The sequence below is a fragment of the Dermacentor variabilis genome, chromosome 3 (assembly GCF_050947875.1).
Source record: "Dermacentor variabilis isolate Ectoservices chromosome 3, ASM5094787v1, whole genome shotgun sequence".
In the NCBI taxonomy this organism is placed as follows: Eukaryota; Metazoa; Arthropoda; class Arachnida; order Ixodida; family Ixodidae; genus Dermacentor; species Dermacentor variabilis.
The window spans coordinates 164,307,355-164,334,366 of NC_134570.1; the positions used below are offsets into that span (position 1 = coordinate 164,307,355).

At 47.4% G+C, this 27,012-nt stretch overlaps 1 protein-coding gene across 5 annotated transcripts in view; it reads left to right on the forward strand.

Moving 5' to 3' along the window:
* Positions 1-27,012, forward strand: part of LOC142576490 (uncharacterized) — a 107,541-nt gene that overhangs the window by 55,422 nt on the left and 25,107 nt on the right. For 3 of the 5 annotated variants that reach the window (XM_075686635.1, XM_075686638.1, XM_075686634.1), the window contains exon 2: positions 17,830-18,100. The exons of 1 other annotated variant lie outside the window; for it this stretch is intronic. In XM_075686635.1, the coding sequence (XP_075542750.1) occupies positions 17,830-18,100 (271 nt within the window). The remainder of the gene's footprint in view (positions 1-17,829; positions 18,101-27,012) is intronic. One more of the 5 variants, XM_075686637.1, reaches the window with a different exon arrangement.

Here is a 27,012-nt window from a genome sequence, read left to right on the forward strand (position 1 = left end):
CCCAATAAAGAAAGGCGTCAGGCAGGGAGATACGATATCTCCAATCCTATTCACAGTGTATTTACAGGAGGTATTCAGAGACCTGGATTGGGAAGAATTGGGGATAAAAGTTAATGGAGAATACCTTAGTAACTTGCGATTCGCTGATGATATTGCCTTGCTTAGTAACTCAGGGGACCAATTGCAATGCATGCTCACTGACCTGGAGAGGCAAAGCAGAAGAGTGGGTCTAAAAATTAATCTGCAGAAAACTAAAGTAATGCTTAACAGTCTCGGAAGAGAACAGCAATTTACAATAGGCAGCGGGGCACTGGAAGTCGTAAGGGAATACATCTACTTAGGGCAGGTAGTGACGGCGGATCCGGATCATGAGACGGAAATAATCAGAAGAATAAGAATGGGCTGGGGTGCGTTTGGCAGGCATTCTCAGATCATGAACAGCAGGTTGCCATTATCCCTCAAGAGAAAAGTATATAATAGCTGTGTCTTACCAGTACTCACCTACGGGGCAGAAACCTGGAGGCTTACGAAAAGGGTTCTACTCAAATTGAGGACGGCGCAACGAGCTATGGAAAGAATAATGACAGGTGTAACGTTAAGGGATAAGAAAAGAGCAGATTGGGCGAGGGAACAAACGCGGGTTAATGACATCTTAGTTGAAATCAAGAAAAAGAAATGGGCATGGGCAGGACATGTAATGAGGAGGGAAGATAACCGATGGTCATTAAGGGTTACGGACTGGATCCCAAGGGAAGGGAAGCGTAGCAGGGGGCGGCAGAAAGTTAGGTGGGCGGATGAGATTAAGAAGTTTGCAGGCATGGCATGGCCACAATTAGTACATGACCGGGGTTGTTGGAGAAGTATGGGAGAGGCCTTTGCCCTGCAGTGGGCGTAACCAGGCTGATGATGATGATGATGATGATGATGATGATGATGATGATGATGATGATGATGATGATGATGATGATGATGATGATGATGATGAGAGGACCGACAGCCGCCACCACAACCTTCGACGACGCTACGTCGAGTACAAGCTCAGTGACCGCGTTTGGGTTTGAACCCCAATACGCCGACGAGGACTTAGCGAGAAGCTTTTACACCGCTATTTCGGACCCTACGAGATCATCCGACGTATTGGCGCACTCGACTATGAGGTCATGCCAGATGGGATTTCTCTATAACGGCAGCGCCGCTCACGACCGGAAGTAGTCCATGTTGTGCGACTTAAGCCGTTTTACTACGGCTAACGAACTTTCGAACTTACCCGCCGCGGTTGCTCAGTGGCTATGGTGTTGGGCTGCTGAGCACGAGGTCGTGGGATCGAATCGCGGCCACGGCGGCCGCATTTCGATGGGGGCGAAATGCGAAAACACTCGTGTACTTAGATTTAGGTGCACGTTAAAGAACCCCAGGTGGTCAAAATTTCCGGAGTCCTCCACTACGGCGTGCCTCATAATCAGAAAGTGGTTTTGGCACGTAAAACCCCAAATATTATTATTATTATTAACTTTCGGACTTCGCATAGCTGAACTTGGGCTTTCGTTTTTTTTTTTTTTTGGACAGTGGTACTTTGAACATTGTTTCTTTCTTGTTTTGTTGCTTTTATTTAATACGCGTGCTTTTGTGTTTCGCTCTCCTGTTATGCTTGTAGCGTCGGGACGATGCTTTTTGAGAGGGGGGAATTTGACACGTGGCCTTGTTTATCATTTACGGGTGAGCGCTTTTCACCATCTAACAAATGTTATTGCTCAGCGTGGGACGCACCCGCGTGTATCCGAAGTTTCTCGAATGTTATCGATGGTTCTGTTGTCACCGAGACTTGTGTAATCTGCTTGCATGTGCGACGCGAATTATGTAGAACTTTCTGGAAGGCACACGGGCACCACCGGTTACTCTGGAACCTTCGATGACTCTTGTATAGAAGCCGACGCGCTTGGCCGGCAGATGAGATTTTCGACGATCGCTGAATGTGTTCGGCGCTATCGCCGTCCTTTGTGTGTAACCTGCTTTTGAGGGCATATGTTGGCCCAATAAAACGCTAGTTTCGTCATTCCGAGTTTGCTGCTTTCTTCAGCGTCATTACTACGTGAACGTAAACCAGAGAAACCCAATAACGGTCGGAGCATGTGCAGTGATGACAACGCTATTTCTTTACGTACGTAATGCGTTCATGGTTGGTTGCAAGTGCTATTCTAAAACTGTCTAGGGACGCGACCGTAGCATCCAGCAAAGGTGCTTGTGTTTAATGTACATAAGGCGAAAAAGCAATTATAAACTGTCTAATAAGGCCTTAATTAGACTTGATATGTTACTATACTTCCTTGACTACGCAGTATAGCTTCGTGGCAAAAAATACAATGACGAGAATTCACCCTGCGAGATGTATTTTACCTTTGCGCAAACAAAAGAGTTTAACTAGCTCCTGTCATATACGATTTCTTTGATAGAAACACTGTACGCGTTCCGTACAATGAATCGGGATGCATGCGAGGATGTTGTGATGGGATTTACACCGCGTGCTGTACGGGAAGAAGCATTCAGTTGAACAACAGGGCATCGATCTGTTTGCTGCCGTCATGGAAAACATCATGGTAACCTTTTAAGAGAGAGTAAGAATAAAACCAACTTTATTGAGAAAAGAAAGAAAAAAGGAAACATGGGTGGAGCCCCTTGGCGAGGGCGCCCTGGCTCAAGCGGCTCGCTGGGCTTGGTCCAGGAGAGCCAGCTGATTGTTATGTTCCTCGACCGCAAGCCTTGTCTCCCACTGTGACCTTTTGATAGAGCTGCGGCTCTGCCGCGTCCGTCGGCGGCTTAACGTTTTCCTAAGCGCAAACCAACTGTGAGCAATGTGTCTGTGCGTTCGGTGTGTTAAAAGCGAAGTTACACAATTTCGCAAGTTTGGTTCCACCAGTTACAACAGCTTTATCAGAGCAGTGCTTGTTCTCTGCCATGCCATCTGCAATGCGTCTGTGCATTCATCCTGCTTAAAAGCGAAGTTTCGCCATTTCGCACGTTTACGCAGATGGTTCCACCTGTTCCAGCAGCTCTATCAGAGCAGTGATTGTTGTCTGCCATACCATCTACAATGGGTATGTGCGTTTGTCCTGCATAAAGGCGGAGTTCCATCATTTCGCACATTTACACAGATGGCTCAACCAGTTCCAACAGCTCTACCGATTCTTCTATCACATGCCATCTTTATGCAGTTAAACATTCTTCTGTCACGTCGTCGATGGCAGCAGAGCTTGCGACTCATCGAGGTGCCATCAAGTATGTGCTGCAGCAGCCTCGCCGAGCTATTTTCTGCGACTAGAAAGTAGCCGTACAGATTCTGCAGTTAGGCTTACCTCACGCTTCACACGAGCAGCTACTGTACGAATTAAGGCACGCTCACCACCCAGCGCTTGAGTGCAGACACTACATTCTATTTCGATGACCGCCGAGCCACTGCACATTTGTCGGCAACTACCGCGCACATAAAGCTGCGCGCTCGGCTCACCAACAAGATCTGCGGGTGCCTATTGGTTCTGGAGGGCCGCAACTGGACGATCCGGCACTGCTACCGCTGTGACGTAGAAGGAACATCACGTGACTCGCCTTCGCGCCTTTGCCAAGGCCTTTGCCGCAGCCAACGCAACTCGCTGGCAAGACGATTGAACTCTTGATTCTAGGATTGTAGAAAGCGTTCCTCATTCCCAAGGCAAAAGTTTAGTTGACCACTCTTACGGCATGGTTAATCGCTCGGTGCCGCATCCATTCGACTGAGTCGGGTGCGAGTTTTCACGCGTACCCGAAAAGGAACGGCACCGAGATGCATATCTATTAAAGTTACGGAAAAACGAAATAATATGGAGACAGTAACAGTCGAGCATCCAATGCACACGGCGCTTGTAGCGTGCTCGCCTTTATATGACATCACTCAAAACACCCTGAGCAGAGATGCAGGCGATTCGCATGCGCGGAAACAGCGGAAGCGTGGATTGAGGAGACATGGATGTCAATAGTTGAGGTTGCACGTATTATAATAGACCGGTGCTGAATCGTCATCGATGATTCTGGCGCAAGTGGCAAGCCGCACTCCCCGCGAAGAATGCTGAGAACAGGGCTGTTATTGAGGCATAAGTGCGTAAAGTTACTTTTATGAAAGACCATGTGAACTGAATAACCACTACGAAAACATCAGGTTGCTCGCTCGCTAAAAACCTTTGCTGCCCTCCACACAAAACCGAGATGTACGCGTTAGGTGATTCTGCAGCCAAGACGCCACAACGCTTAAAACGTGCAAACAGTCGTAAATAACCATCGCTGAATCACTGGAGGTGCCGAACACTTCGGAGCCGGTAACACCTGATGTCGTATTCTAAGTCCGGGAGAAATTACAGCAGATAGCGCCACGGTGTCCTCGAGGCTCATGTCGAGTCCAATATCGCTCTCGAGAACTGATGCTGCGCGGCAGCTCCTATCACTCGCTCACCACATCGCACTTCGAAAATGGAATGCACCGGATTTCACCAACTCTTCTTTGTATTTTCTCCACCCCCACTTAGGACTTCGCCTGCCACGAGGACTGTCTTTTCGGGAAAAATATTTATTGTGTCACATGCCGTTGGGCGTGGTATATACGAATGTGTATTTCTATAGAAGGGGCCAACAGTACTGCGTGCAATTTTCGAGGGGGCCACGAGACTATAGAGCACCTTCTGTGCCATTTCCCATCCTCTGACGCTCAACGAGGTGCTAGACGGGCTAGTTCCAGCCACTTGGATGAGAGACCGTTCTCGCAGGAAACGATACTTGCAACTCAGCCTAAGTACTATTGCGTGCACTTGGCCACAAAACCCAACTGCCCTTCTGGAAGGTGGCTGGCCTGTTTGAACGCTTGCGACTGTTTAGCGTACATCCCCAGTAGAGCCAGTGTTCACACTGGCTGCCTCTTTATTATTTTTCTTATGCTGAGCTTTTAATCGAACGTTCTTTTCTCTTCCTCGTGGTTTCACGTAGGTCATCAGTTTCTCACCATATATTTTTATTAAAAGCTTAATTATGGGCATTACGTGCCAGAAAGGCGATTTCATTATGAGGCACGCCGTAGTGGGGGACTCGGGAATAATTTGACCACGACTTTCACTTTGACTTTGACGTGTACGTAAATCTAAGTAAACGGGTCTGTTCACACCCATCGAAGAGCCGCCGCCGTGACCGGTGATTCGATCCCGCGACCTCGTGCTTAGCAATCTAACACCATATCGATTAAGCAACCACGGCGGGTCAGATATATTTGTTGATATACATACGTAGATTATGTGTGTTCTGAATGCAAGTAGTACCAGCAAAGGCGTCCATGTAAAGCTTGTATGCTGATCGCAAAAGTAGTGCAAGCAGACTACCTTCTGCAAAAAAAAATTATTTCAACTTCAACCTGAACGCCTAATGTCGGCTCATAGGCATTCGTAGAGCACACTGACCTCTTAACGTAATAGCGCATTATACTAAGCGGTTTGTTTTATTCAATTCATTTTCTATTATTTAGTCATTCGATATGTGCTACTAGGTGGGTGCCCATTCTCGGCTAAACCCTTAGAATGGGTATGTGTTGAGATGTAATGTGGCCAGCATGACACGACGGCTATAGATTTTGTGCCACTGTGGTGCTTAAGGATAACCGTTGAGCTAGATTACACTTCATGTAGAATGAAAGTAAACGCAATTCTACGCGTCACCACTAGTTGTATAGCATTTCTTTAAGCGCTTAAGCGAAGCACAAAGCAAAGAGAAGACTCGTCAGGACATCTCCTTCCACAATTAAGGCAACTGTGATCCCGACGCGAAAGTGATCAGACCTCACAATTTTATTTGTGCCTGTGGCTGCTAGCGACAATCTAAACCGGATCAACCGCCAAGCCACATCTGTGTCGGTCGAGGCACTTGTTCCGGGTCAGATCAAAGATGTAAGGATCAACGCCCGTAAGAACATCCTCGCTATAGTTGTCACAAACCGCAGCGCGCTAGACATTCTGAGCAACGTTAAAGTGCTGGATAGCATCAACGTACGCTGCTATAAACAAGACGATCGTGACTCTACGGCCGGCGTTGTGTATGACGTAGATAATTCCATAAGCGATGCTGACCTGCATATACTTATCAAGCCGGCAACAGAGGGAATTGCCATATTGCAAGCCTGTCGTCTGGGAAACTCGCAGTGTATCAAGGTAACTTTCAAAGGAGACAGCCTACCGTCACACGTCAAGGTCGGTCACTTCCGACACATTGTACGGCCTTTTGTACCAAAGCCGCTTCGTTGCAGGAAGTGTCAAAGGATAGGGCACGTCAGTGCAGTTTGCACAAATGCTGCCATGTACTCACGATGCTCTGGGTTACACAGCTCCGACGCCTGTCGTGCAGAAAACCAAAAGTGCGCCAATTGTCAAGGCACTCACGATGCAACTTCAAAGAATTGCCCACATGTGAAAAATGAGGCGAAAGACTTGAGGCAAATGGTCAGGGATGATTCCCCGCACAGGGAGGCTGCCGCTGAGGCGCGACGTCGACGTCGCGCCTTAGCCTTATTGCTAAGGATGCACCGCGTCCACTGACAGTCCACAAACTTCCGCATACAACTAGCAATAGTAGCAATGAAGTTCCTCAGCAGAAAGTCTCTAATATCATTGCTACATGCGAGGAGTGGCCGCCGTTGCCACGGCTAGATCCACCAGCGGAGCGACAAGATGTAGCACGCTCGCCGAATCATGCTTCACCTTCTGGCAGCAACCAAGACGACGACAAACAAGTTGTCACCATGATAAGGGCCCTTATGAACACGCTACGAGCACTGCTGTCCGCCATACACACTCCGGCGGCTCGATGCGCACATCAAATACTGGATGCCCTGAATCCGGTATTGCCCGGTCTTGAGAAGCACCATGGCTGCTCCTCTACTTTCGTTCCTTGAAGAGGTCAAGGAAGCGTCTATCTTCCAATGGAATGTCAGAGGCATTAAATCCCGCATTTCAGACTTCGTCCATTTGTTTTTGAAAACAAATTTCAAATAATTGTCATTTGTGAACCAAACATTGAGAGCGCCATCCGCCTATCAGGATATAAAGCCTGCATGTCTGCCACCTGTAGCGACCGCAGCAAAGTCATCGTTTATATCAGATGCCATTTCACGTATGTTTTACACTGATTGGCACCTGATGACGACAGTCAGTACGTATGTTTGACTATAAAATGCAAGAACGTCGCACTCACGCTCGTAGGTGCCTACATTTCACCTTCGAGTCGATTTGACAACGTAAGATTAAGTGCAATTTAACAGCGACCCCTGGACCATGAATTATTACCGGTGACTTCAATGCGCATCATCCGCTATGGGGAAGTTTAAATATGGACTGTCGAAGAAGACGTGTACTATCCTTCGCGTCGGACCATGAGCTCTGCTGCCTAAATGATGGCAGTCCCACTTTTCTGCGGAGATTGACGTACAGCAGCTGTCTGGGCTTTTGTTTCAAGATGCCTCAATGCCAGTGTGAAGTGGTTCACGGACAACGAAACGCATGGTAGTGACCAGGTTCCAACATATGTTAATATCGATGGCATACGCAAGTCACATTCTACTACAGTTCTTCATCCCATCGACTGGCCGAAATACACGTTGCTCATGGAGCAGAATTGCCAAGAGATCCAGGACTGTCTACCTGGCAACATCGAGAAGCTAATTAACGCCGATGCACAAGAAGCCACAACGACTTTTAGGCCTATTCCTAAATTTTCTGAATTCGAAGCAGAATTGGAGCGGCTTCGAGCAATCCGCCGTCGCGCGGAACGAAGGTACAGGCGCACCAAGTCCATCTACGAGCTAAGGCAGGCGAGACGCATACAGAAGAAGATCCAGCGTCGGATCAACTCCCTGCAGTCTCGCAGTCTCTAAGATGAAAAACCTTCTGTGATTCCCTTGATCCGCATAAACACCTGTCACATATATGGAGAACAGTGCAAGGTCTTCGAACATCACCCCAACAACGCCACCCCTTCAAATGCCTGGCTCTCTACCAAGGTCGCAGAGAGATCGACATAGCGGAGGACTTCTGTTTCAAGGTTGCTGGTCTACCACCATCGTTCGCTACACGTGATCCCAGTGATGTTCCAATCTCGCGGGATTCTCGTATGGACAATCTGTTTTCCATCGAGGAGTTGCAGGCGGCGTTCGCAGCGTGCAGACGTTCCTCATCGCCTGGGCCTGACGGGGTGACATACGCAGCTCTTGGAAACCTCGGTCAAACAGCCCGGCATGCACTTCTAGACGTGTACAATAATTCATGACGTGAAGCAGTAGTTCCTGCTGCATGGAAGTCCAGTCGCCTTGTGCCTCTGCTCAAACCCGGTAAATCACCCTTAGAGGTGCCGTCTTATCGTCCCATTGCTCTGGCCAGTTGTCAAGGAAAGGTGATGGAGGGAACGGTACTGACGCGTCTAGAGTGGTATCTGGAACACTACAAGCTATATCCTGACGCTATGGCAGGCTTTCGACGCGGACGCTCTTCTATAGACAACGTCATAGATCTTATCTCTTCTGTTCAGCACGAAAAAAGCCTCCGAAGACTGTCAGCGGCGATGTTCCTGGATGTTAAAGGCGCATATGACAACGTAACCCATCAAGCCATCCTGGACGCCTTGGGCGATGTCGGCCTCGGCGGCCTTGTTTTTCTGTGGATATCCAGCTTCTTGAAGGACAGGTCATCCTTTGTGCAAACAGAGGACGGTGCGTCATCACAACGCAACACCTACCGAGGCGTACCACAAGGCGGAGTCTTGAGCCCCACTCTATTTAACCTCGTGCCCATCGACCTGGTTCATACCCTTCCGCAATCCGCCCATGTGTCGATCTATGCAGACGATATATGAATTTGGTCATCAGGAGCGACGCGACCCCAGGTGCGCGCCAGACTTGAAAAAGCGGCCACACTAACTTCAGGTTATCTTCGAGCGCGAGGTCTGGAGGTGTCCTCCGAGAAGTGCTCTATAGTCGCTTTCACACGCAAAGCAATGAAACCGTACGTTATCAGAATTAATGGACAGCCGATTGCCTACGAGAAGATGCACGGCTTTCTAGGAGTGATAATAGATCGAGACCTTTCCTGGAGTCCTCATATCTCCTACCTAAAAAGGAAATTAGTCATGATAACCCACGTGCTCAGATTTCTTGCTGGAAAGTCATGGGGTGCGTCTGTGAGCGCGATGCTCCAACTCTATAACGCGCTGTTCCTCGGTCTCCTGCGCTATAGCTCATCTGTACTGGGTGGGACCGGTAAGACCAACCTCGGTGCCCTCCAGTCTGTACAAGCTCAAGCTCTGCGAATTTGCCTTGGTCTTCCCAGATGTGCATCCACAGCAGCAAAAATAGCAATCGCGCATGACCAACCCATCAATACGTATCTTCAAGTCGACGCTTTAAGGATGCATATCAGGCACTTCGACCGACTTCCAGCGCATCACCTCGCCTCCCTTCCTGCCGCTCGACCTTGTTCAGCGTTTAGCAAGATTATTGCCGCCAACCGTGGAACTTTAGCGTCAAACTTCACGCCTGCAGCACGACCATCTCTACCGCTGAGGTGCCTTCATGCACTCCAGGCTCTTCTTATTATTCTCGGTATTAAAAAGAAAGCGGAGATGTCAACTTTCGCCGTCAAACAAGCCATGCTTTCATTCCTACATGACAAGCACAAAAGACGCATCCACGTTTACACGGACGGTTCTGTCTCCTCTAAAAGTTCAGCTGGAGCAGTGGTGATTCCCGCAGAGTCTGCTATCCTCAAGTTCAAGACATCTCACATTACATCATCGACGGCTGCAGAACTCGCAGCTATCTGTGCTGCTCAGGAGTTTATTGTTCACATATCATCACATTCATAGTCCATCTTATGTGACTCAAAGGCAGCTCTCCAGTGTCTGATGTCCCCTTTTAACCACAGACCAAATGTGCAACTAGTCGCAGACATCCGACTACTCCACCATCACGCAATGAACAAGGGGCCCAACATCATCTACCAGTGGATACTGGGTCACTGCGGAATTTCGGGTAATCACAGTGCCGATGACGCCGCCCGATCGGCCCACGATGGTGCCCATGTTATACCAATACCATTATCACGAACAGATGCCGCCACAAGTCTTCGCTCCCTCGTCCGCGAGCTTACGCAGAATCTGTGGAACACCAGTGAATTCACGAACGCACGTCTCCACAGATTGGATCCACGTCTGCAACTCCGTCTACCACCAGGGTTACCACGAGCGGAAGCAACACTTCTGTGCCGCCTGTGGCTCGGCGTGGAATTCGCGAACTTCACGAACTCCTATTCATTCCCCATTGGAACGGCCGACAGCGCTACTTGTGACACCTGCGGCAGCGAGGAGATGATTGAGCACCTCGTTTGTGACTGTCCCCGTTACAAAGTGCCAAGAAAAGTGCTCGTGACCGCGCTCGAAAGACTGGACAATCGCCCCTTTACAGAGGAAAAAGCTCTAGGACACTGGTCCAGACGTGCTTCGGCACTCAAGGCCTTAAGGGCTTTGCTGAAATTTTTAAGGACATGCGAATTGTGCGACCGCCTTTGAATGTTGTAGCGCGTAGTATCGCGTTAGTGTGTGAATTTTATCGTTTCCTATTTTTTTCCACTTCGTCTTCTTTCTTCTTTTATTCCCTTTACCCCTTTCCCCAGCACAGAGTAGCCAGCCGGTACTTACACTGGCTAACCTCCTTGTCTTTCCTCCCCTTTGTCTCCTCCTCCTCCTAAACGCTTCATTTAAAGGGGCCCTAAGACACTTTTCCAACATAGTGAGAAAACGTTGCTGATCTGTCGTAAAATCTGCTCTGAATATGTTAGCCAAATATTACTGCGCTGCCTGCAACAGGGCATTTGCAACCTCGTATCAAACACAGCGAAAAATCGGCCGCGCTCGCTTAGGCAATGCCGCGACATCGAAAGGAGCGAGCCGACCAACGCCATTGGATGATTTCGTGATTGCCAGAGCATTCCTAATAATACATGAATTGTTAATCTTCAGGTAAATTAATTATATATATATATATATATATATATATATATATATATATATATATATATATATATATATATATATATATATATGGCTGCAACTTCAACGATACGGAAAATTTATTTCATCTTCGCAATGCGTGTCGCTGCGTGCAAATGCCCCACGCATTTTTTGACAATTCCGCTTAACCAGGTTCTTCTTAACGCGCTGTCGACTATATTTCAGAAACAGTTGGCGCTCTTGATTCCATTGTCCTGTACAGAGCTTCTCCCGTCCCGCTCTGTCTTGCATTTATTTTTTTCTTTTAGATATTAGTCGACACGCTGCATAAAAGGTGCGCCAAATGTCGACTTCCTCACGAGCACCCACATGCCTACAGCGTAAGCAGCACGTGGCAAACGCAGTGATCGATCCGCGAGACCGACGCTACGAGCGCTGAACTGTGTGTCGTCATAATAGCTGACTCTAGCGACGACAGGTTTTACAGCGAACAAAAACAAGCTGGAACTGGCTTGTTCGAAAAGCTGTACCACGAGGCGTCGTCTAGCAGCTGTACAATTGATTGGTTAACTGCGAAGCAGAAGGAAATGAGTTCTCAAATAACAGGACTGAATATTTGAAACAAAATCGTTTGAAGGATAGAAAAGAGTGCAGTCGCATGTTTTTAGGGCAAACCTATTCATAGAAAACATGTTATCAGAGTTCTTGTCAGTCTAAATATGGTGTATGTGCTCGATTCAGCGCGAGATATCGATGTATCAGTCGTGCTTAAGCGTAAGCCGCGTTTCGGTTCTACGGGATCACTGTCGGTGCTTCCCAGGTTCAAATTCATCGGCAATTTTTAAAAGGCCTATCAGAAGGCTATCCAGTCGCCCTGTGTCTTGTAACATTCCAGCCAAATCTAGTCATACAGTCATACTTCTCGTCTTACCGCGTGGCGCCATTAAAGCGATGACAGCATTCGGGAATATTAAATTGAGATTATAGAATCACGATCATCACGATCAACAGCGGGACGACGTGGCACCTGCTCAAACATCTTTTAGATAGAACCAAAACCAAAGCGGACCAGGGTCGTACGCTGAACAAGATCATGCACGAGGAACTCAAAATTACTACGGAAAATGAGCTCATTGATCGTCTTGCCGACAAGTACCTCCCGCTGGCCAAAAAAGCTAGAGGCACGATCGCCGATGCATATCGCGGCAAAGCCAACCCTGAGCTTGATCGGGACTTCTCAACCGAAGAGGTGCGCACGGCGCTTCAGAACCTTAACAGCAAGTCAGCGCCGGGGCCGGATGGCGTAACTAACAAGGCACTTAGAAACCTCGACGAAACCTCAATCGAAACCCTCACAGAGGAAATCAACAAAATCTGGAGGAATGGAGCACTACCAGAAGACTGGAAAACGGCCCTTATCGTGCTCATCCCAAAGCCTGGCAAGGCGCCCAACATCAATAACCTCAGACCTATCTCGCTGACGTCTTGCGTCGGCAAGGTAGCCGAGCACGCGGTCCTAAACAGGCTCTCGAAACATCTCGAAGATAGAGATGTCTACCCCGCAGCAATGATCGGCTTTAGGCCCGGGCTATCCACCCAAGACGCTATGAAGCTCCTCAAGCATCAGATCATTGACGCAGACACGAGAGACGCGAGAGTAATCCTAGGGCTAGACCTCGAAAAGGCATTCGATAATTTATCACACGACTACATACTCGACACGATCTCCAACCTCGACCTCGGCACGAGACTCTACGCTTATACAAAATCGTTCCTGAGCGACAGAACGGCCACCCTCCGTCTAGGGGAAATCAAGTCCCAGAAATACAAACTCGGAGGCAGGGGCACCCCGCAAGGTTCTGTCATCTCTCCGACGCTTTTTAACCTTGCGCTAGCTGGCCTAGGCAAGAAACTGGATCAAATCGAGAACGTCAAATACACGATATACGCCGATGACGTAACGCTCTGGGTCCCCGGAGGTAGCCTGGGATCAATTGAAAGCGCTCTGCAGGAAGCGATAGACGTGATCGAGGAATACCTCGCTCCCACCGGCCTGCGATGTTCGCCTGCGAAGTCGGAGCTCCTCGTCTACAAACCATCGAGGAGCGGTCCCAAACCAAAGAACGAAATCAGAGACACACACGTCATTACTCTCAGAACAAAAGACGGAGGAACCATTCCACACGTCAGCAAAATCAGAGTCCTTGGGATGTTCATTGAGAGCAACGGCTCTAACGCCGCTACAGTAGAGAAGATCGTGACAAAGTCGAATAATGCATTGAATCTCATACGACGCGTAGCCAACAGACAACACGGCCTTAAGGAAGAAAATCTTCTCAAGCTAACACACGCCTTTGCGCTATGCCACTTCACCTACGAGGCGGCCATGCACAGATGGAAGGTAGCGGAGAAGGACAAACTCAACGTACAACTGAGGAAGCTAGTCAAACTAGCGCTGGGAATCCCCAAGAACACCGAGACAGAGCTCCTGCTGCAACTGGGCGTACACAACACACTTGAAGAAATCGCCGAAGCTCAAGAACGGGCTCAATGGACAAGACTCTCTGGAACCAAACCGGGTAGAGACATCCTAGCCAAACTAGGTCATGACACCACAGTAATCGAGAATCTACATCAAAGCGTTCCGACGGACATACGCAACTGTTACACGGTTCGCCCACTGCCGCGGAACATGAACCCGGCGCACCATCAACCCAGAAGGCTGGCACGCGGATCGTTCATCCTGCGCGAAATACGTGATAAGAAGATCCTAGCCTGTTTCGTTGACGCGGCACAGTACCCAACCAGGAAAGCCTTCGTTGCCACCACGATCAATAAGCAAGGTCAAGTGGGAAACGCTCTCACAGTCAAGACCCACAAGTCCGAGATAGCTGAACAGGTTGCCATTGCACTCGCGCTCACAGACCCGACTACCACCCACGTCTACAGCGATTCACGCTCGGCCGTCAAAGCCTTTCAGAAAGGAGCAGTTGCAAGACAAGCACTACAAATAATCAATAGATCCGCAACGCTGCAGCATCACACCATCTGCTGGTTCCCGGCACACCTCGGAGAGATCGAGGACGCCCCTCGCAATCTCAATGAGATGGCTCACAGGAGCGCGCGAGACCTAACCTTCCGCGACGCCCCCTATTCTGGTCGTGACCATCCCAGCGAGAATCGGGACCCTCCCTCCACATATAACGAGATCATAAAGCACTTTTATCTAGACCGCAGAATATACAGCACACCTCACAATAAGCTCACCAGGCCTCAAGCCCTGACGTTCAGAATGCTTCAAACAAACACGTACCCCACGCAGAACAGACTCCACCACTACATGCCTGACCTATACAAAACATCATATTGCGAAAATTGCCATAGAACACTAGACGTACATCACTTGCTCTGGCCGTGTGGTCGGACCCACGCAAACAAGGATCAAGACTCCGCCAGGCTACAAGACGCATTACGCAGCACGGACCTGGCGGAGCAGCTCTGGGCCGTCCAGCGAGCCCACGATGCGGCCAGGGAGTTACAACTCCCGGTCCCAACGTGGGAGTAGCCCGCTCTATGGGACCTTGCGCCCCGTAGCTCGCAGGACCTTTGTATAAAGTTACTCCATCCATCCATCCATCACGATCATCAAATTTCGTGCGACCAGAAGGTTACCCTTATGAAAATTTTTTGTGCACGTCTGATGAAATGTTGATGTTCTGTCAGAATAAACTCTTCACAACTTTATGAGAGTTCGTCGTAAATTTCCTTCTTCGTACGTGATGTGTTTAGAAAGGTAACTGGCCACCATGTGTCTTGTTGGTGCGTGATGTGCAAATTTCTTTCCTGTTTCTAACGTGCTCTCAATTTTTACTCATCAAAATTTCTGGTCAGTTGTTGATGATCTCACTCGTTACACGTAACCCGTTTAGATGAATTACCGCCAAATTTTGCAATAATAGTTTTGAGGAAAAAAACAGGAATAAAGAGGGATAAAAGGAATAGAAAATTTCGGAAGCTTTTCCAGCGATCGTGGCAATAGCTGAATTCGAAAATCTGACCTTTATAAATCAACCAGTGCCTTACCACAATGGCACTCCGGAACACAGCTGTTATCGCATATTTTACCTAATAAATAGCAACATGCACTGCTCACGCTGCCGTTTATCTTGTGCACATTGGCAAAGCAAATTAGCTTTCACACGTACTCCACAGCTGCAAGTTAGAAACAAGAACATTTGCTACCACATTCAGAAAATTTTCTATCGGCGCTTATAGCTTCTTGAGAGCTGGGAGGACCTTGCAGAAAGCAAACACTTTACTTGAAACCACCATAGCCATTATTGAAATTACACTCATTTTTTTGTTGTCGGAATTGTTTATGTCTGAGACCAGATGCATCGATAACGAACTTAGTCGGTTCGCTAGGTCTATTTTGTGGTCTAAGGCAATTTTACTAGTTCTATATTGCTACTAGTGACTGCCGAAGGCGAAAGATCGTAAATTTGAGCTTCAGAATCCCCTTGCTATTCATTTTGAGTACACATCAAACAAATAAACGCTGCTACAATGCCGCAGTTGCAGTTATGGCGGTATAATTTTGATCATGCAGCCGCCCTAGTCTCTTCCAACGATTATGTCATCATCGTTTTTCAACTAAAAATGCTTTTTAAAGCCCGTAGATTAGTTGCCTGTAAGATTCACGCTAAGCTGTGTAAATTTATGAGTCATAGTTGTTTACATAAGCATATACAAAATTTAGCGCAGTTACAATATGGAACAACACTTCGTGGCACTCTGAGGTCACTATAATAAAACCAGCACAGTTTACCGACCAAACAAACTTTATGTCTAGTCTCATGTGAACTGCTGTTGTGAAGCTAATGATGGTACACGTCGTGAAATTGCTTATAAGGAACCCCATATAAAGTCTGCTTAGTTTTGAACCAGGAAAACCTTATGTGTATTCTAATGTGAAAACCTGTTGTGAAGCAAATGCTAAAACTCACCTCGGCTTTGCACATCAGGTACCACACACAAAGTATACTTAGTTTCCCACCAAGAAGACCTTGTGCGTATTTTCCTGTGAATGCCTCTTGAGAAGGTGATGTTAAAACACACCTTTATTTCACCGATAAGGTACCATACGCAAAGTCTGCTTAGTTCTCCACCGAGAAAACCTTGTCTGTATTCTGAAGGCAATGCCTTGTAAAACTAATGCTAGCACATCTTGTATTGATTTCCTTGTGAATTTCTGATTACACATAAGGAGCGAACTAGGATCTCAACAGAAATTCAAACAAAAATTTTTTGAGGGCATATTCATGGTGAAACTGCAGCGCACACAAAAGATGGAGGACACAGGAAGGTAACACGCAAGCGCTGATCCGTAACTCAGTTTATTTCAGGAAAAGATCAGTTTTCTAATCTGGTGTGACAACCTTGATTTGTGGCAGCGGAGTGAAGTTCACTTTATTACTGGCTAAACGATAAAGCCTATATTTGCGTCTTAAACTATTTAACAACCGCACGGCTACGATCGCTGGCCTTCAGAACATGCAGTCGCCTCGCGCCGTCAGCAAAATGGGGGAGCACAGGAACACAGGAAAAGCAAGAGGAGCACAGGAACAAAGCCTGGGCAACAATGCGAATACAAAAGAAATTATGTTACAGCCAAGCTGTTTGACTCTAGCCACTGTAGTCAACCCTCGCATGCGCTACGGCTTACGACCGCATGGGCGACAGGAATGTGTGCGTCGATCCAGGAAATAGTGCAACACCGAGCACTCCTTCCCAGGGCCATGCGTTCCCTATACACAGCCGAATTCTAATATGGGCTGAACATACATCTTATAGATCATCAGTAACGTATCCCTGCGTAATACAGAGCGACGGTGGCTGAGCCAGCGGAGCATAGCTACGGCACGTTCTGCCTTTGTTTTAATATGTTCAATGTTACTGCGCTAGGTGAGCTTAACATCGTAAATAACACCATGGTGCTTGACTCAGCCGATTTGAGGAATGATTTCTTGGCGGTATTGTAGATATATATGCACCTGTGCAGTTAACGTAAAGACTAGTACCGAACTTTTAGTAACATTCCACGACATGCATAACCCTTCTATCGATGCCTCCAGCATTCCTAAATAATGCTGCAACGACTGGTGTGGCGAGTGTATATTAGTTGTGGATAGTGTCGCTTTATCTATCTCTCTTATGTACGTACGTCGTCGTCTACGTGCGTTTCACCTTAGAATCTGATCTAAGCGGAACGCACGACGAGCGCCAAACTATAACCAAGGTCTCAAATATTGAATAAGTCTGCGAAAACTATAAAACTATTTAATCCCTTATTTCGGCACTGACAAACGCCGAAGGTTTACCGTCTGTCTCGTGCAACGTCGCTGGCATCGCTCCTCATCGCGCCATCGTTGTTCGACGCCTGGTAGCCGCCTGGGCACTGTTGCTAATGCGAAGCAGCAGTCGCGTCGCACGCTGCATCGCGCCAACTCGTCGCTATCGCGTATTGCTTGAGCGCAGGCCTAGGAGATGTAGCGCAACGCTTTTGTGTGCTTCGCCCTTCGGGTATATTCTTTTTTTTCCTTTAATTTCCTTGGTAAGCACCATTTTGTTGTCACTTTTGTTCCTGGTAACATACTAAAATATGCATTCTACAAAGCTAAACCACCTTTTCTTTTTTATTTTGAAGATAATTTGTCGATTTTGCGAAAGTACACCGGAAGCTGACAATGCCTCGTATAATCCATTTCGCCGCAGCAGGATCCACACGCGCCGCACGCCAATGGCTGTGCTGCGAAGGTCAAGCGCCCGAGCAGCGACCGCGCCAAGACGGGCTCCGCAGCCGTGGGCCCCGATGGACGGCTGAGCTGGGCCATAGCCATCACCTGCTTCGTCATCAACTTCATATCGTCCTGCTTCTACCGCTGCACCGGGATGTTCTTCAACTCTATCATGGACACCTTCGGTGCGAGCCGTGGCGATGCGTCCGTTCCAGTTTCCCTCTACGGGGGTTTCTACAACGTGGCCGGTAACTTGATTCACGCGCGCCCTTGTACACTTTCCCAGCACGATGTACTGTTTCGTCTATTTATTTATTCGTTACTTACGCATACATTGTCTAGGTCAAAGGGGCAAAGTTCTTGGACCGTGTTCGTGTCCTGATGAGCAAATGTGTGCAGTCGGTGCCAATCTCGACTTTCAAGTGGACAGTAATCTGGCGAACTGCCTCTGAGGGCCGATTCCGCGTCGTTTGAGTGCCAATCCGTTGTTACGCAATTCAGTTCTTCAAGGCCAACCGCAACGTAGCAAGCCCCGCTTCTGATAATTTACACGTACAGTAGCATCTGTGGAAGATTTTTTGTTTGAAACGCTCGCAAAAATCGATGCATACCGAAACTTAAAAAAACTGCCATTACCAGTCGCGGGAAGCGACGTACTCTGCAGACTCTAGATAACCAGCGCCTGGGTCGTCTGCTTCCCTAGCTTGTATACCGTTCTCGTCTATCAGCGAACAGGTCCCGCACGTCTTCTAGCCACAGAGTTAGTATACTAGGCTTGCTGCTTCGTGCGATGTGTCAACGTCGTTGTGTGCCCGCGATGTTCTTTTACGGCGCGCTGTAGTCTTCGAGACAAGCCGGTTTTCTCTATCAGGTTGTCTGCGTTCTCCAAGCAGAGCCTCGATGCGCACTGCCTCCGCTCGAAGAAGAGTGCATTGGGGTGGCCGAGCTAAAGGCGCGTATGTAGTCCGGCTTAGCGCGGACGCGATCCACGCGTGGCGCAGTTACACTACGTCGGCGAAAAAAGTATGCAGGAACTCCACTGGAATTTTCTATGTATGAGTAAGCAGACCCTCAAATCTTAGTTTGCCCACCCCTCAATTTGACTTGGCCCATCCCTAAATTTCGTGTAGTTTAATCCATAATTTTAAGTCGTACAATTGTTGACCATTCACCAAATTGAAGTTGGCCCACCTCCGTTTGAAGTTGGCCCATCCCAACGTTTTAGTTGGCCCACCCTTAAATTTAGGTTGGCACAACCTCCATTTGACCCACCCCCAAATTTTAATTCGCCCATCCCCTAGTTTAGGTTGCCTACTCCTAAATTTGAGATGGCCCAGGTCGCAATTTCAATTTGGCCGACCCACAACTTTCAAATTCGCCCACCCCCAAGTTTAAGTTGACTCAGCCCCACATTTCAGTTGGTGCATGTTCAAATTTCAAGTTCGCCTATGTCCAAATTTCAAGTCGGCCTACCCCCAAATTTAAGTTGGCCTACCCCCAAATTTTAATTCGCCCACCCCCCAATTTAAGTTGCCCACTCCTCAATCTGAGTTGGCCCACGTCCTACTTTCAATTTGGCCGACCCACAAATTTCAAGTTCGCCCACCCCCAAATTTGGGTTGCCCCACTTGCATTTTTCTAGTTGGCCCACCTCCAAATTTAGGCTGGCTCACTCCATATTTCAGTTGGTGCATGTTCAAATTTCCAGTTCTCCCATGTCCAAATTTCAAGTCAGCCCACCCCCATATTTAAGTTGGTCCACCACCAAATTTCAAGTTGGCACACCCGAAACTGTCAAGTTGGCGCACCTTCAAATTCCGAGTTGACCCATCCCAAACTTCAACTTGGCCCACCCCTACTACAAGCTTCCCTATGCATATTTTATATAGCGTTATGTATTCCTATGAGTATTCTCCCCGATCATTTTTTTAATTGTTCTTTATCGCCATAAAGCTACCAGTCATCTAAATATACACTAATATAGCGACTAAATGGCTTCGCTAATTACAAATTTTTGTGCAGATACAAGATATTACACTTTTCGCGTGACGTGCTGGGGTACTCTTTAAAGAATGCTCACACAACTATTGGATGCTCTACAGTCTAGTGGGACTGCCGCGGGAATAGGACATGTCCTATCGCACGCCGGAGCCGCTAGAAGTTGCATGGCGCGCTACTGCTGCAGCCATGCTGACCTGTATAATGCACAATTCAGGTCCCCTGATGCGAGCGCGTTGAGTTTGCGCCTTCGACCCACATCAAAGCGCTCGCTCACAGCACACTTCGGCGCTTTCGCTGTGGCAACAACTGATCGTCCCTCTGCTGCGGGTCACGTTTAAAGTGCACGGTAACATTTTTGTGACCTTAGCGACTCCGGCATGACGTATCCGACTTCACCGGCCGCGGCCTGTCACGCTGGAAACACCGGACTCGTCGACCGATCAGACAACTACCGCCATATGTAGTAAAGGATGACAAGTAGCTGAGGCTTAGCTCGGCCGGAGTGCTAAGTGTACGTTAACTCACGGCCAGACAGGCCGGACTCCGGCCGCAATAAAGTTTTGACCATTTCGCTCTGGCAGCATCAACTCCATTTCCCGCATGAGTTTCGGTCGAATCTACACCACGGCTGCCATGTCGCGTTCTCCTCCGTGGCAAATGGAGCATGCGGTTCCTGCTGACAGCGTTTCTAGCGCTCTGTCAGAGAAGCTTTCGTTCGTCTACTTCGACTTGTACGATGTAGAGATGCGCGAAATGTCTTGAGAATGATTTACTACCGGAAATGATGGCTCGAGAGTATCGCCCCTTTGTTTTTCGTGCGCCATTGCTGCTTACAGCACTTCCGGCACAGTACTACTCGCGGCTTGCAAGAAAGCATTTGCCAAGCAGGTTTTGCATGGGTAAGTGAGTGTAATGTTGAAATGTGGAGTGTGCAGCTTCGTCAAATGGGCAGTTTACATGCTTTATGCGCGTTGGCTGGTCCGCGTCGAACGTGCCTGCTGCGCCCGGACAGCTGGGACAAAAAAGATGTTTCCGGCCTTCCTCTACTCAGCGTTGTGTACTGCACAGCTATCTATCGTGCTCGAGTATGTGTTCGAGCACCCGAAGGCCACGCAACGCGTCGGCATTCTCGCAACAGCTCAAGTCACGCGCCTGGGCTCCTATAGGCGCAACTGAGAGATCAGCTGTTGTGTATGGTTCTCCAGCCTTCGCCATTTCTGCATCGCTACCGCTTACCGCCAGGTGCGCACGCGTCGTCTGATTAGGCGCTATTTAAAGCCTGCTAATCGGAAATTCCCATAATTACGAACCCCGTGGCTTTGCCAAGATTACAGTGATAGTTTACGCTAAGCATTTATAGGCAATTTAGCCCAAGTGAATTGTCATTGCAGTTGGCCTTTAAGTTTACGGGCGAGCTCTGGTGTAGTTTTCTTTTTACCTTACTTGGTGATTTCACTAAATAACTAGGTCATGCGTCTCGTGCGGATGCCCGTGGCGACACACTTACGAGATTCTGACTTGTGTTATAGCTCTGCAGTGTTTGTTATAATATTTTCTTATTTATTTGCATTTTCTTTCCTCAGTAGTATTTGCGTCTTTGAGATTGCCAGCTGGAAAGAAACCTGCCTTCTATTTTTTTTATGATGAATAAGGGAGTAAGCTTAGATTGCCCGTACATTGCTGAGAGGCAGAAAGCAAGTATCATTAAAATAATCATAACAATGTATGATGATGTATAGTAATAATAATTATAATGTTCATGTATGGACAAAGACATCAAGAAAAGTAAAGGTCATAACCAATGACAACTTAGAAACAAAGATTTTCTTATATACAATTTTACACATACATCATTCTACCACGGGGCGGCAAAAGTTAGCTCACTCTCCAAAAATTAGCTGCACAGAAAGCCAAATTTCCCAGACGAAGGAATTTCTGAACGTTCTGTCAGAACAATTGTAAAAGAGAACCTGTACAAGGCTCACAAAGCTCGCAGATTCACGGAGCACATAAAAGAGACCAGGGTCATCAGATGCAAAGATCTGCTCAACGCTTTGGCAGCACAGCACGCCAACGCATAATTCTCTTCCCAGACGAAGACGCGTTCAATATCAAGCAGTTTTTAAACCACCAAACGATAGGGTAGTGACAGGTGGCCTCTAAACAAGCCAATGTCAGTGGAAGTATTTCTTGAAGAGTTTATCGTCCTCAATCAGTGGTACCTTTAGGGGCCAATAACTTCTGACAGAAAAATGCCGCTGATTTTTTGGAAACCGGGGAGCCAAAGGGAACAGCGCAAATTGTCTGGTACATATCCTGGCGAAAGGTGCTGCCTTCGGCCGAATCATACGTCGGAAACAGTCGATTGACGTGTCATCTGGATTCCCCTCTGGCTCGCAGGCCGAAGGTGGTGCAACAATAGGGCTCTAAAAAAACTTCCCTGATTTCATATGCACTTTATAATGGCTCACACGCCGTCTGGATGTAAACCCACTTGACTATTCAGTCTGGCCTGGGTTAAAAGCACAGTCTGCTGTATTTCTCATCGCAGTTTGGCTGCTCTTCTTCGGGCATTGGAAAAAACATGCACTGAACTGACGTAGACTACATTCGTGCGGCCATCAATGCACTTCCGGAATGGCTTTAGGTGGGAAACGAAATTTTGTGAAATGTAGATTTTGGTTTTTATGTATAGAACGTAACACATCAAGGTAACATAGAAGTAATTGTGTATGAGTGCATCGCAACCACATTTATGGTTTTTTTTATTTTAATGATAGAGCTTTCACCGCGTCTCGCATGTAATATGAAGCAGAGAGCAATTATTCTGATAAACAGCAGCATTGAAAATCCTTACAGTACTGTAGGCCTATTATATTAGAAAATTTAATGCGACCGCATCAATAATACCAAGCACAAAAATCGACCACTTTTGGTTTAATTTCCTAACTCTTCCGCGTTAGTGACTTTCCGGGCGCGTAATTATTTCATAGAATGACAGGAAATGGAGCTAGCTGCTAGGGATGCATGTTAGAAGAAAACCTTGGCGTGCACACACGGCTACAAGAAGAAGGGAACAAAACAAAGTGTGTTTGCGTTGTCCGTTTCTTTTCTTTTGTGTCAGTGTGTGTACGCCTTAATTTTTTCTGACAAATTATTTCCGCATCAGTAGATACTTACCATGCTTGTCACAGGCCATATGCTTTCTCACGCTACGCATGGCCATTCATATTATCGCAGGTCATGTGCTGACTGCTCATGCTGTCACAAGTCTTGCAGTTGTACGTCGTTTGGATACATTAGCAACTTGGTCAAGTTCTCAGTAGATTTCTTTTGTGTATGTGGTTCTTTCTCTCACTTTAAGCCATTGCTAAAGCTGATATTTCTTTTTTTGCCCATTTTGCTGATATTGCAATTAGTGTTTTTTTTTATAGTTACAATTTGAGATGGCGGGCTCTTCAGTTGCCAGATTGTCCATACTGCCACAGTTATTAAACAGTAACAACGTTTAGTTTTGGTGAGAAAGCCAAGCACGACGGCACTGAGACCGTGCACTGATTATATATGTATCTCGAAAAGTGCACCATCAGGGGATATTCTTCGTTGGAGATGCACATAGAAGGGGTTCCTCACAATACGAACCTTGTAAAAAAATAAAGTCGAAGAAAAAGCAGCGACGAAAAAACGATGCAGCAGCTACACCGAAAGGCAAGTATACGCACCGGCTGTACTCGAACGTGAAAGAGGAGGTAAATGCACATTTTCAATAGGATTACTTAAGTACTCCACGTGCTAAAGAAGCATGCGTCAAACCCGCGGCACGAAGCTCCATGTAAAACTGTAGAAATCCTTCTCCGTTGCGCAGTGTATTCCTTCGAAACCTGCACAAGCTCCATAAACATACTTACATATATAACAAATAATTCTTCGAAATATTTCTGTAATATTGTTCAGATGTCGTACGAGTTCGTGGCTTTGTCGCGGCGAATATTTTTTCTCTCTTTCTTTCGCTTTCTTTTCCTTTTCTCCTTTCTTTCCTTTGCCTGCGACATAGCACTGATTATGCTGATCTTGTGGAACGAAAATGTGTCATCTATACGTGCTTGTACCTAGCGTGAACTTCTTTTTGATGTTACAAATCCAGCTACTCATTGCTGCTCATGCTAAAGGAGATGGGAGCCCAGTCAAGATGCTTTGCAGTGGCTTTTTCTGTCACCCCTCATATTGCAATGGAATAATAATGGAATAATAAACGCGTATTGCATTGTACTACCTGCATTATTTCAATAGACTACGACTATGCCAGGTAAAGATGGAACAGATGACAGAGCTTACGTAGACGACCTCAGCAGCCTGCGGATGCAGATGGCTCACTTCAGTTACAGAACAGAATACTTACATCATTTTCTTCAATCGCAGTTCGCAGGTTTGTGCATTCGGGACCAGTTTTCACCAGTTCGATCAAATGGTGGCAAAACAAGAAAGAATAAACGGACTTTGAGCTTCGGGTAAATTTACCAGCTAACTACCCCATGCGTCTGAATTTCACTTGATTGTGCTGTCTATAGATGGCGTCTAAATAGGTGGTGTCTAAGAAATAGCATCAGTGACGTGTTTCCGGCACGTGCAGTCTGCAATACCATAGGCTTCGAGACCCGCTTCAGCCACCCGGATGGAGTGGTCTCTGAGGCTTCGGGATAGACCCCTCCTGTTGATAAAAACGACGTCCTTGCTAAAGGCACTGCCATGCTTGACTTGGCGCACCGCGTTCCGCTAGGAACCACGATGAGATTATTGTTTGCTTTCTCGTAATGCTTGCAGCCTATAACTGACTTGTTTACGTGACTCTAGTCGGAAATGCAGGTCTTCGTCTGAGGAAACTTGACAAGAGTGACTCCCCAATAAGTATACATTTAATTAGTGTGTAATTATGAGGACTTACTAGAAAATGTGCAAAGCATCAACGTTACAGCTCGGCTTTCTTGCAGTTCACTGCCAGCATCTTGCAATATATTTGTACATTTGACACATTTCTCGACAGTGTCATACACCGCACGGACGTCTGCGTAAGCAGGCGTTTGGTGTGTTGGGACACCACGTACCCGAGCACATCAGAGTTGGACCCTTCAGCGCTTAGCCGTACGCGGTTTTGCAGTGTCTCAAGAAAGGGGGCCCTGGGGGTTGAAGCGATCGTGAGCGTTCGGACCTTCATAGCCCCCCGGCGGAGGCAAGAAATCTCTTCGGCCTCTGCTTCACAAAGACGGTGCCTCCAGGCTGACCCACCTGGTCGAAATCGACAGTCACCTTTTCGCTATCCCACTCTTCAATTTCTTTTTCTCTCTTGCCTTTCCTCTTTTCGGGTGTTCTTTTCGCTTCCTTCCATTTCCCCATTTCCAGATAGCAAGGGTTAATCTTGTGTATCGTAACCACCCTTTATTATGCATATTGCGTTATGCGAAGGTTGTAGTAGTGGCGCACGCAGTAGTTTCTTCGCGTCCTCTTGTAGGACTTCGTGGTGGGTGGCTCGCCTCTCTGCTGAAGACTGGCATAAATCTACGGCAGCACATTTTCATGTGCTTGCCAATCGTCCTCAAAAAAAGGGCGCAACGATTACATTTTCCATTTCCTTACGAAAGAGAAAGTTTGAAAAGATTCATATTAATCTGCCCTACACGATACACCAAAGAGAAGAGGTACCACGTGATGTGAGGAGATGCATCAACGTGTACCCCATTCCGCGGAATATGCATCCTGCATATAACATCGAAAGGAGAAAAGCAAGAGGAGAAGCCCTGTAGAAGAACACCCTTCAAGTGGCCGCCGCAGGACCAAAGAATGGAGTGATGACTATTGTGGTCTCAACGCCTCCAGGATCGATCGTGAACTGCGCCTCGATGAAAACATCCAACCCCACTCACGCAGAAGAAGCAGCTATTGCATTAGCTATAGCATCTAACCCAAGCGCCGATGTGTTCATCGATTCCCAGAACGCCTGTCGCAACTTCAATAATGAATTAATTCACAGGTCAGGGTTGTCATTGCTGATTAAGCATCCACCCAGCCAAGCCTCAGTCATCTGGTTTCCCGGTCACCTGGAACTACCAGGAGGAAACGAAGCCGCTCATAGGCACGCCCGAGCTCTTTTATGCCGGGCGTCTCCCCCTGATGACCTTGAAGGGTGCTGCGACCTAAATGCTTTAGCAGTGTATGCTGACAATCTCACACCATAAAGAACAGCCAGGAAGGAGTACCCAACACCACATAAATCCCTCAATAAGTTAGAACACCCTTAGGAGACTACAAACCAACACATACCCAACGCCAGCTAAGTTACACCAGTGATACCCTACGCTATACTCTCCGCAATGGCCACACTGTGGAGAGGTAGCTAACCTCTACCACACAGTGTGGGCATGCCAATTTAATTGCATAGTTGACCCCATTCCAAATCCCTCAGAAGAGCAGTGGGAGGCTATTCTGCTCAGCGATGATCCTGACCATCAGCACTGGCTGGTGGGGAGGGCCAGCGCAGCAGCAATAACCAGTGGACTACCGGACTAGGCGGCCCAGCCAAGAGTTCTACGAATATTCAGCAAATAAAGATGTTTTCATTCAATCAATCAATCAATTTCCCAAATACAGTTATTGCACAGGGACAAGACAGAAAAGACAGCGAGAATGATTTCACGTTTTCACGTAGTAAAATCACTGACAGACTCTCAAAGCAAATGTACAAAGCCCCGAAGATGGCCAAAAGTGACCGTCTGTGTGAACTACGGGACAAGAAACAGTGCGAAATGCAGTCCAGGCTAGTGTAACTCGGGGACATCCCAGTGATCGTAACCAAACACCGCGCAATGAACGCTGTTCGAGGTGTCATTTCAGAAGATTAACTTATTGAACTGATCGAGACAGAGCTTACGGGGGGATGGATGAGTGAGAACGTGAATAATGTCCAGCGGATAAAGATGAGGAGAGCGAACAAAGAAATTCCAACAAAATATATCATACATATATTCGACTCCAGGGTTCTGCCCGTGACGATCGAGGCAGGATACATTAAGATTCGTGTCAGGCCTTGCATCCGGAACCTTCGAAGTTGTTTCAAATGTCAACAATATAGCTACTGTCCACAAAGCTGCCGAGGCCACCAAACTTG